This window comes from Rana temporaria, unplaced genomic scaffold (genome assembly GCF_905171775.1).
Source record: "Rana temporaria unplaced genomic scaffold, aRanTem1.1, whole genome shotgun sequence".
In the NCBI taxonomy this organism is placed as follows: Eukaryota; Metazoa; Chordata; class Amphibia; order Anura; family Ranidae; genus Rana; species Rana temporaria.
Window position 1 is genome coordinate 46,659 of NW_024404544.1, and position 12,043 is coordinate 58,701.

Sequence of the window (12,043 nt, forward strand, 5' to 3'; positions counted from 1 at the left end):
GTCCTGTATATATAGGGGGTGTCTATCGGGGTCCTGTATATGAATGAATGAATGAATGAAAAAATTTATATAGCGCGGCACATGCGAACTGAATCGCCTCTGGGCGCTTGTTGTTTGTGTCTCATGCCTATCAGAAAAGCAGGGTTTTGATCTGCCTTCTGAAGGACAGGTGGTTTTGCTCCAACCGAATGCTGGTTGGTAAAGCATTCCAAAGCCTGGGGCCCTGGAAAGCAAACCTTCTTTCTCCTTTGGACTTGTATTTGGTTTTAGGAACCTTGACCAGATTTTGGTCGGTGGATCGCAGAATGCGGTTGCAATTGTGCGGTTTGATCTTGTCGCATAGATATCTAGGAGCCTTCCCATGGATGCACTTATGTGTCAGGCAGAGTGCTTTAAATGCAATTCTGTCTTTCACTGGCAACCAGTGAAGGGATCTCAGCGAAGGTGAGATTGATTCCCAAGATTTTTTCCCAGTCACCAGTCTAGCGGCCGTATTCTGTACGACTTGCAGACGAGCGATTTGGTACTTGGGGAGCCCGAGGTAAAGGGCATTTGCATAGTCCAGTCTGGAATTCACGATTGTTCCCACCACGACTGCTACGTCTTCTTTGGGGATAAATGGAATCAGTCTGCGTAGTAGGCGCATCAAATGGTGCGCCCCGCTGACTACTGACCCTATTTGTGCGTCCATTGTCATGAAGGTGTCAAACGTGACTCCCAGACTTTTGACTTTGGAGCTAGGGGAGATGATTTGTCCCAGGATGGGAGATGGTGTCCAGTTTGTTGTCGGTTGTTTCTTCCAACTGGCATCGAAGATAAAGAGTTCAGTTTTAGCGCTATTGAGTTTGAGATAACTCTTAGTCATCCAGTTTTCTATTGAAGAGAGACATTTCTCTAATCTGAGATGATGATCCTTTTTATGGCAGATGCGAAAATACAACTGCGTGTCGTCTGCATAAGAGTGATAGAGTAGTTCTTGGCTACCGATAATATCAAAGAGAGGACGAAGATAGATATTAAACAGCACCGGTGATAGGGGGGATCCTTGGGGGACCCCACATGGCACCGTGCGTTTTTCTGAGGTGAAGGATCCCAGTTTCACTGTTTGTGATCGGTTTCCGAGAAAAGAGGAGAACCATGGTAAGGCATCTTCTGAGACTCCGGCGACTTCTGTTAGTCGTCTCAGTAGCAATTTATGGTCTACTGTGTCAAAAGCTGCGCTTAGGTCCAGCAGAACCAGGAGACACGATTCTCCTTCGTCTGCGGCCTCGAGCGCATCGTCCCATATTTTCAGTAAGGCCGTTTCTGTACCGTGTCCGGGACGGAACCCGGATTGAAATGGATCGAGTAGGTTGTGGGTGTCCAGATGCTGTTGCAGCTGATTTACCACCACTTTCTCCATTATCTTGGACAGAGCATTTAGACCTGTTATGGGACGGCGGTGAGTTGGGTCCATAGGATCCAAATTAGGTTTTTTCAAGATCGGCAGGATTGTGCCCTCTTTCAGCAGGGAAGGCACTATGCCTTCCTTAAATGACTGATTTATAAGCTGCGTGATCGGAGGCGCCAGGATGTCGGCACATTCCTTCAGTAGCTTGGTGGGAATGATGTCATTGGGTGCTGTGCTGTTGCGCAGTGCACCAATGAATTTTTTTGTGGTATCGATGGAGATGGGTTCCAAAGTGAACTTAGTTGATTGTAGAGGCGTTCCGTCGGTGTATTGATTGAAGAGGGGGCTGAGTGGAGTATTGTTTTGCCGAATACTTACCCGAATTTTTTCAATTTTGTTGATGAAGAAATCCGATAGTTCATTGCAGAACTCTTGGGTGTCTGAAGTGGGAACTTCAAGACATCCCGGATTCATGGTCTGGGTGACCATCCTGAAGAGTTCGCGTGGGCGATTCCTTGCGCTGTTAATTACCATAGAAAAGTGCAGTTTTTTGGCTTTGAAAATTTCCTTGTGATATCGTGTTGTTACTGCTTTGTAGAAGTTGAGGCGGTCTTCTGAAGGACTTCTTTTCCAGGCGGCTTCCGCCCTTCTGCGCTCTTGCTTCAATAGCGACAGCTGGTTATTGAACCAGCTGGACTTTTTTGCCCGGCTGCGGAGTTTGCGCTTTGGTGCTGCTAAGTCGGCTGACTGTAGCAGAGCTGCATTTATGGCATCCAAAGTATCTGAGGCTGCTAGCTGAGGAGGAATAGCCCCAATTCGGTTTCCCAGGGTAGATCTGAAGAGTTCCGAGTGGAGCTTCTTCTGAGATCTAGCCCAGTGTGTTGTCACCGGCTTGGGTACTTTCATGACTAGTGAAGTTCTGGGAATTATGAAGCTAATTGCATGGTGGTCTGTCCATGGCAAAGGTTCATTTCCCAAAATGTTTATTTTCAGATTTTGTCTGAAAATTAGGTCGAGTGTGTGACCTGAGGCATGCGTGGGACCGCATACATATATAGGGAGTGTCTATCGGGGTCCTGTATATATCGGGGGTATCTATCGGGGTCCTGTATATATAGGGGGTGTCTATCGGGGTCCTGTATATATATAGGGAGTGTCTATCGGGGTCCTGTATATATAGGGGGTGTATATCGGGGTCCTGTATATATAGGGGGGGTATATCAGGGTCCTGTATATATAGGGGATATATCGGGGTCCTGTGTATATATAGGGGGTGTATATCGGGGTCCTGTATATATAGGGGGTATATCGGGGTCCTGTATATATCGGGGGTATCTATCGGGGTCCTGTATATATATAGGGGGGGGGGTACATTGGGGTCGCGCTCACCTCCTGCACCAGCCGGTTGATCTTCAGCTGCTTCTCCTTCTCGAGCCTCCCCTCCTTCTCCTCGGCCAGCTTCTCCTCGAATTCCATCTCCTTCTTACTCTTCTTCTGCTCCGTCAGATTCTCCATCTTGGACTTCTTGCGCCCCCCCTTCCCCTTCTGGGGGGAAATCAGAGGGGGAGGGACCCCAGAAATGAGTCATTATTGCCTGTAGGAGGCGCTGTGCTGATCACACCGCATTCAATTGGCGCCAACTCACCGAGTGCCGAGTTCTGATAGCAGATGGGAAATGGAGACACAACACGGCAAACACACCGAGAGCCAATCAGGAGAGAGAATACAAACCCAAATCCATGGAATCCGTCTGTCCAGATCTGAGACTTTCTGTACAACTCCGGGCGTTACATGGAGAGGATTACCGGACCCCGGGGAGGAGGAAGGCAACGCCGGGACTCTGGACCCCGGGAGGAGGAAGGCAACGCCGGGACTCTGGACCCCCCGGGGAGGAGGAAGGCAACGCCGGGACTCTGGACCCCCCGGGGAGGAGGAAGGCAACGCCAGGACTCTGGACCCCGGGGAGGAGGAAGGCAACGCCGGGACTCTGGACCCCGGGGAGGAGGAAGGCAACGCCGGGACTCTGGAGACCCCGGGGAGGAGGAAGGCAACGCCGGGACTCTGGAGACCCCGGGGAGGAGGAAGGCAACGCCGGGACTCTGGAGACCCCGGGGAGGAGGAAGGCAACGCCGGGACTCTGGACCCCGGGGAGGAGGAAGGCAACGCCGGGACTCTGGACCCCGGGGAGGAGGAAGGCAACGCCGGGACTCTGGAGACCCCGGGGAGGAGGAAGGCAACGCCGGGACTCTGGACCCCGGGGAGGAGGAAGGCAACGCCGGGACTCTGGACCCCGGGGAGGAGGAAGGCAACGCCGGGACTCTGGACCCCGGGGAGGAGGAAGGCAACGCCGGGACTCTGGACCCCGGGGAGGAGGAAGGCAACGCCGGGACTCTGGACACCCCGGGGAGGAGGAAGGCAACGCCGGGACTCTGGACCCCGGGGAGGAGGAGGAAGGCAACGCCGGGACTCTGGACCCCGGGGAGGAGGAGGAAGGCAACGCCGGGACTCTGGACCCCGGGGAGGAGGAGGAAGGCAACGCCGGGACTCTGGACCCCGGGGAGGAGGAGGAAGGCAACGCCGGGACTCTGGACCCCGGGGAGGAGGAGGAAGGCAACGCCGGGACTCTGGACCCCGGGGAGGAGGAGGAAGGCAACGCCGGGACTCTGGACCCCGGGGAGGAAGGCAACGCCGGGACTCTGGACCCCGGGGAGGAAGGCAACGCCGGGACTCTGGACCCCGGGGAGGAGGAAGGCAACGCCGGGACTCTGGACCCCGGGGAGGAGGAAGGCAACGCCGGGACTCTGGACCCCGGGGAGGAGGAAGGCAACGCCGGGACTCTGGACCCCGGGGAGGAGGAAGGCAACGCCGGGACTCTGGACCCCGGGGAGGAGGAAGGCAACGCCGGGACTCTGGACCCCGGGGAGGAGGAGGAAGGCGACGCCGGGACTCTGGACCCCGGGGGGGAGGAGGAAGGCAACGCCGGGACTCTGGACCCCGGGGAGGAGGAGGAAGGCAACGCCGGGACTCTGGACCCCGGGGAGGAGGAGGAAGGCAACGCCGGGACTCTGGACCCCGGGGAGGAGGAGGAAGTCAACGCCGGGACTCTGGACCCCGGGGAGGAAGGCAACGCCGGGACTCTGGACCCCGGGGAGGAAGGCAACGCCGGGACTCTGGACCCCGGGGAGGGGGAGGAAGGCAACGCCGGGACTCTGGACCCCCCGGGGAGGAGGAGGAAGGCAACGCCGGGACTCTGGACCCCCCGGGGAGGGGGAGGAAGGCAACGCCGGGACTCTGGACCCCGGGGCGGAGGAGGAAGGCAACGCCGGGACTCTGGACCCCAGGAGGAGGGCAACGCCGGGACTCTGGACCCCCCGGGGAGGAGGAGGAGCAAGGCAACGCCGGGACTCTGGACCCCGGGGAGGAGGAGGAAGGCAACGCCGGGACTCTGGACCCTGGGGAGGAAGGCAATGCCGGGACTCTGGACCCCCCGGGGAGGAGGAGGAGCAAGGCAACGCCGGGACTCTGGACCCCCTAGGGAGGAGGAGGAGGAAGGCAACGCCGGGACTCTGGACCCTGGGGAGGAAGGCAATGCCGGGACTCTGGACCCCCCAGGGAGGGGGAGGAAGGCAACGCCGGGACTCTGGACCCCCCAGGGAGGGGGAGGAAGGCAACGCCGGGACTCTGGACCCCCCGGGGAGGGGGAGGAAGGCAACGCCGGGACTCTGGACCCCCCGGGGAGGGGGAGGAAGGCAACGCCGGGACTCTGGACCCCCCGGGGAGGAAGGCAACGCCGGGACTCTGGACCCCCCGGGGAGGAAGGCAACGCCGGGACTCTGGACCCCGGGAGGAGGGCAACGCCGGGACTCTGGACCCCCCAGGGAGGGGGAGGAAGGCAACGCCGGGACTCTGGACCCCCCCAGGGAGGGGGAGGAAGGCAACGCCGGGACTCTGGACCCCCCAGGGAGGGGGAGGAAGGCAACGCCGGGACTCTGGACCCCCCGGGGAGGGGGAGGAAGGCAACGCCGGGACTCTGGACCCCCCGGGGAGGGGGAGGAAGGCAACGCCGGGACTCTGGACCCCCCGGGGAGGGGGAGGAAGGCAACGCCGGGACTCTGGACCCCCCGGGGAGGGGGAGGAGGGCAACGCCGGGACTCTGGACCCCGGGAGGAGGGCAACGCCGGGACTCTGGACCCCGGGAGGAGGGCAACGCCGGGACTCTGGACCCCGGGAGGAGGGCAACGCCGGGACTCTGGACCCCCCGGGGAGGAGAAGGAGCAAGGCAACGCCGGGACTCTGGACCCCCCGGGGAGAAGAAGGAGCAAGGCAACGCCGGGACTCTGGACCCCCTAGGGAGGAGGAGGAAGGCAACGCCGGGACTCTGGACCCTGGGGAGGAAGGCAACGCCGGGACTCTGGACTTCGGGGAGGAGGAAGGCAACGCCGGGACTCTGGACCCCGGGGAGGGGGAGGAGGAAGGCAACGCCGGGACTCTGGACCCCGGGGAGGGGGAGGAGGAAGGCAACGCCGGGACTCTGGACCCCGGGGAGGGGGAGGAGGAAGGCAACGCCGGGACTCTGGACCCCGGGGAGGGGGAGGAGGAAGGCAACGCCGGGACTCTGGACCCCCCCGGGGAGGGGGAGAAAGGCAACGCCGGGACTCTGGACCCCCCCGGGGAGGGGGAGAAAGGCAACGCCGGGACTCTGGACCCCCCCGGGGAGGGGGAAAAAGGCAACGCCGGGACTCTGGACCCCCCGGGGAGGGGGAGGAAGGCAACGCCGGGACTCTGGACCCCCCCAGGGAGGGGGAGGAAGGCAACGCCGGGACTCTGGACCCCCCCAGGGAGGGGGAGGAAGGCAACGCCGGGACTCTGGACCCCCCCAGGGAGGGGGAGGAAGGCAACGCCGGGACTCTGGACCCCCCGGGGAGGGGGAGGAAGGCAACGCCGGGACTCTGGACCCCCCCGGGGAGGGGGAGGAAGGCAACGCCGGGACTCTGGACCCCCCGGGGAGGGGGAGGAAGGCAACGCCGGGACTCTGGACCCCGGGAGGAGGGCAACGCCGGGACTCTGGACCCCGGGAGGAGGGCAACGCCGGGACTCTGGACCCCGGGAGGAGGGCAACGCCGGGACTCTGGACCCCGGGAGGAGGGCAACGCCGGGACTCTGGGCCCCGGGAGGAGGGCAACGCCGGGACTCTGGACCCCGGGAGGAGGGCAACGCCGGGACTCTGGACCCCCCGGGGAGGAGAAGGAGCAAGGCAACGCCGGGACTCTGGACCCCCCGGGGAGAAGGAGCAAGGCAACGCCGGGACTCTGGACCCCCTAGGGAGGAGGAGGAAGGCAACGCCGGGACTCTGGACCCCCTAGGGAGGAGGAGGAAGGCAACGCCGGGACTCTGGACCCCCCCGGGGAGGGGGAGGAGGAAGGCAACGCCGGGACTCTGGACCCCGGGGAGGGGGAGGAGGAAGGCAACGCCGGGACTCTGGACCCCGGGGAGGGGGAGCAAGGCAACGCCGGGACTCTGGACCCCGGGGAGGGGGAGCAAGGCAACGCCGGGACTCTGGACCCCCCCGGGGAGGGGGAGGAGGAAGGCAACGCCGGGACTCTGGACCCCCCCGGGGAGGGGGAGAAAGGCAACGCCGGGACTCTGGACCCCCCCGGGGAGGGGGAGAAAGGCAACGCCGGGACTCTGGACCCCCCCGGGGAGGGGGAGAAAGGCAACGCCGGGACTCTGGACCCCCCCGGGGAGGGGGAGCAAGGCAACGCCGGGACTCTGGACCCCGGGGAGGGGGAGCAAGGCAACGCCGGGACTCTGGACCCCGGGGAGGGGGAGCAAGGCAACGCCGGGACTCTGGACCCCGGGGAGGGGGAGCAAGGCAACGCCGGGACTCTGGACCCCGGGGAGGAAGGCAACGCCGGGACTCTGGACCCCGGAAGGAGGAGGAGGAAGGCAACGCCGGGACTCTGGACCCCGGAAGGAGGAGGAGGAAGGCAACGCCGGGACTCTGGACCCCGGGGAGGGGGAGCAAGGCAACGCCGGGACTCTGGACCCCGGGGAGGGGGAGCAAGGCAACGCCGGGACTCTGGACCCCGGGGAGGAAGGCAACGCCGGGACTCTGGACCCCGGAAGGAGGAGGAGGAAGGCAACGCCGGGACTCTGGACCCCGGAAGGAGGAGGAAGGCAACGCCGGGACTCTGGACCCCGGAAGGAGGAGGAGGAAGGCAACGCCGGGACTCTGGACCCCGGGGAGAAATAGAATACTGAAGTATGGAGTGGGGGAGGGATCCAGCATTGTCATGTAGTATTAGTAGAAGGCGACTGCTGGTATACCCGGCTTTGGATCACATTGTATCTCCCAGGAAAGTATTGGGGTCTCAGGGCAGTAGTGGGGTCCTGGGGCAGTAGTGGGGTCTCGGGGCAGTATTGGGGTCTCGGGGCAGTATTGGGGTCCCGGGGCAGTATTGGGGTCCCGGGGCAGTAGTGGGGTCTCGGGGCAGTATTGGGGTCCCGGGGCAGTATTGGGGTCCTGGGGCAGTATTGGGGCCCCGGGGCAGTATTGGGGTCCCGGGGCAGTAGTGGGGTCTCGGGGCAGTAGTGGGGTCCCGGGGCAGTATTGGGGTCCCGGGGCAGTATTGGGGTCCCGGGGCAGTAGTGGGGTCCCGGGGCAGTAGTGGGGTCCCGGGGCAGTATTGGGGTCCCGGGGCAGTATTGGGGTCCCGGGGCAGTAGTGGGGTCTCGGGGCAGTAGTGGGGTCCCGGGGCAGTAGTGGGGTCTCGGGGCAGTAGTGGGGTCCCGGGGCAGTAGTGGGGTCTCGGGGCAGTATTGGGGTCCCGGGGCAGTAGTGGGGTCTCGGGGCAGTAGTGGGGTCCCGGGGCAGTAGTGGGGTCTCGGGGCAGGTACAGACTGTGAGCAATGGTGGGGAATTTGAGCTCAGACTTGGAAAATAAAATACAGAAAAGTAAGAAAACAAAGTCTGCACAGCCAATCCACGCAGAGCATGCAGGGCGGAGCACTCTGGGAGGCGGAGCACTCTGGGAGGCGGGGCACACAGACACGGCACACACCATACCTTCCGGAGAGTCGGGAACTTCCCCTCATAGCGATAGAACCAACCGAAGGCTGAATGAGAAGAGAAGAGTCACCGCCATCCACAACCACCCCTCCCCCACATAGCCACCAATGGCCAGCCATAGATAGGGTCACATGACACCACAATGTATACAGAACATGGAGCATTCATGAGCAGATCACAATATGGGAGGGGCCACCGAGATCCTCTATACCTTCCCATCAACCCTCCTCCACCCCCCAGGTACAATATAGAACAGGTCACATGACTCATCATATACACACCGTACAATATATATATATATATACACACACGCCCCGTACACACGACACACACGCCCCGTACACACGACACACACGCCCCGTACACACGACACACACGCCCCGTACACACGACACACGCCCCGTGCACACGACACACGCCCCGCGCACACGACACACGCCCCGCGCACACAACACACGCCCCGCGCACACAACACACGCCCCGCACACACAACACACGCCCCGTACACACGACACACACGCCTCGTACACACGACACACACGCCCCGTACACACGACACACACGCCCCGTACACACGACACACACGCCCCGTACACACGACACACACGCCCCGTACACACGACACACACGCCCCGTACACACGACACACACGCCCCGTACACACGACACACACGCCTCGTACACACGACACACACGCCTCGTACACACGACACACACGCCTCGTACACACGACACACACGCCCCGCACACACAACACACGCCCCGTACACACGACACACACGCCCCGTACACACAACACACGCCCCGTACACACGACACACACGCCCCGTACACACGACACACACGCCTCGTACACACGACACACACGCCCCGCGCACACAACACACGCCCCGTACACACGACACACGCCCCGTACACACGACACACACGCCCCGTACACACAACACACGCCCCGTACACACAACACACGCCCCGCGCACACAACACACGCCCCGCGCACACAACACACGCCTCGTACACACGACACACACGCCTCGTACACACGACACACACGCCCCGTACACACAACACACGCCCCGTACACACGACACACACGCCCCGTACACACGACACACACGCCCCGTACACACAACACACGCCCCCGTACACACAACACACGCCCCGTACACACGACACACACGCCCCGTACACACGACACACACCCCCGTACACACGACACACACGCCCCGTACACACGACACACACGCCCCGTACACACGACACACACGCCCCGTACACACGACACACACGCCCCGTACACACGACACACACGCCCCGTACACACGACACACACGCCCCGTACACACGACACACACGCCTCGTACACACGACACACACGCCTCGTACACACGACACACACGCCTCGTACACACGACACACACGCCCCGTACACACAACACACGCCCCCGTACACACGACACACACGCCCCGTACACACGACACACACGCCCCGTACACACGACACACACGCCCCGTACACACAACACACACGCCCCGTACACACAACACACACGCCCCGTACACACAACACACGCCCCATACACACGACACACGCCTCGTACACACGACACACGCCTCGTACACACGACACACGCCTCGTACACACAACACACACGCCCCGTACACACAACACACGCCCCCGTACACACAACACACGCCCCGTACACACGACACACGCCTCGTACACACGACACACAACACACACGCCCCGTACACACAACACACACGCCCCGTACACACAACACACACGCCCCCGTACACAAAAAACACACACGCCCCCGTACACACAACACACACGCCCCGTACACACAACACACACCCCCGTACACACGACACACACGTCCCGTACACACAACACACACGCCCCGTACACACAACACACACCCCCGTACACACAACACACACGCCCCGTACACACAACACACGCCCCTGTACACACAACACACGCCCCATACACACGACACACGCCTCGTACACACGACACACAACACACACGCCCCGTACACACAACACACACGCCCCCGTACACAAAAAACACACACGCCCCCGTACACACAACACACACGCCCTGTACACACACTGTGGCTGTCCCAGTTCCGCCGTGTGATGTACAGAGACGAGCACCACATTGTCTCCCTCTGTAATCTCTGCAAAGGATTCTGGGAAATGAACGGACACACACCGTGATCCTCCAAATGGGACCGATCACCTGGATGGACCGGTCCTTTCAAGCCGCATCCTCCTCCATGCAGAGCAGGGAGGAGCCAGCATCAGGCATTGGCCAGAACCCGGACCGGACCAGACAGAGGAAGGAGATCATAGGCTCAAACCTGCTTGTGGGCGTCGCCCGCCGTCCCGCTCCGCGTCATTCGCTCATCAGCTGGAGGAACAGAGGAGGAAAGAGTGACTCCAAATACAGGAGGAGAGACCCCCCCCCCCCCAACAGAATGACCCCCAATTCTGCATCTGAGGGCCCGCCCAACCTACACCCTAAACAGACAAAGAGGACACCCCAACACACCAAGGGCCCACCCACACTACAGAGGACCACCCACCCTAAACAGAAGGCCCGCCCACACTACAAAGAGGACACCCCCAACACACCAAGGGCCCACCCACACTACAGAGGACCACCCACCCTAAACAGAAGGCCCACCCACACTACAAAGAGGACACCCCCAACACACCAAGGGCCCACCCACACTACAGAGGACCACCCACCCTAAACAGAAGGCCCGCCCACACTACAAAGAGGACACCCCCAACACACCAAGGGCCCACCCACACTACAGAGGACCACCCACCCTAAACAGAAGGCCCACCCACACTACAAAGAGGACACCCCAAGGGCCCACCCACACTACAGAGGACCACCCACCCTAAACAGAAGGCCCGCCCACACTACAAAGAGGACACCCCCAACACACCAAGGGCCCACCCACACTACAGAGGACCACCCACCCTAAACAGAAGGCCCGCCCACACTACAAAGAGGACACCCCCAACACACCAAGGGCCCACCCACACTACAGAGGACCACCCACCCTAAACAGAAGGCCCACCCACACTACAAAGAGGACACCCCCAACACACCAAGGGCCCACCCACACTACAGAGGACCACCCACCCTAAACAGAAGGCCCGCCCACACTACAAAGAGGACACCCCCAACACACCAAGGGCCCACCCACACTACAGAGGACCACCCACCCTAAACAGAAGGCCAGCCCACACTACATCTCATCCAGAGACTGACCCCCAAATCAGTGTGACCGGGCCCCCCCCCCCCATGCAGAGAGTGACCCCCAGACCAGTGTGATTGGGGGGCCCCCCCCGAGAATGACCCCCATATCAGTGTGACCGGGCCCCCCATGCTGGGACTAAGCCCCAGACCAGTGTGACCGCCCCCCCAAGTACCCCATGCAGAGAGCAACCCCTAGACCAGTGTGATGGGGCCCCGAGTACCCCAGAGAATGGCCCCCCAGTCCAGTGTGATGGGGCCCCCCCCATACAGAGAGCAACCCCTAGACCAGTGTGATGGGGCC

General features: G+C 61.7%; 1 protein-coding gene across 1 annotated transcript in view; it reads right to left on the reverse strand.

The window, feature by feature from the left end:
- Nucleotides 1–12,043, reverse strand: part of USH1C (USH1 protein network component harmonin) — a gene marked incomplete at its 5' end in the record, with an annotated part of 71,457 nt that overhangs the window by 21,671 nt on the left and 37,743 nt on the right. Inside the window, 2 exons of the mRNA XM_040334641.1 lie at nt 2,780–2,935; nt 8,457–8,506. Coding sequence (XP_040190575.1) covers nt 2,780–2,935; nt 8,457–8,506 — 206 coding nt within the window. The remainder of the gene's footprint in view (nt 1–2,779; nt 2,936–8,456; nt 8,507–12,043) is intronic.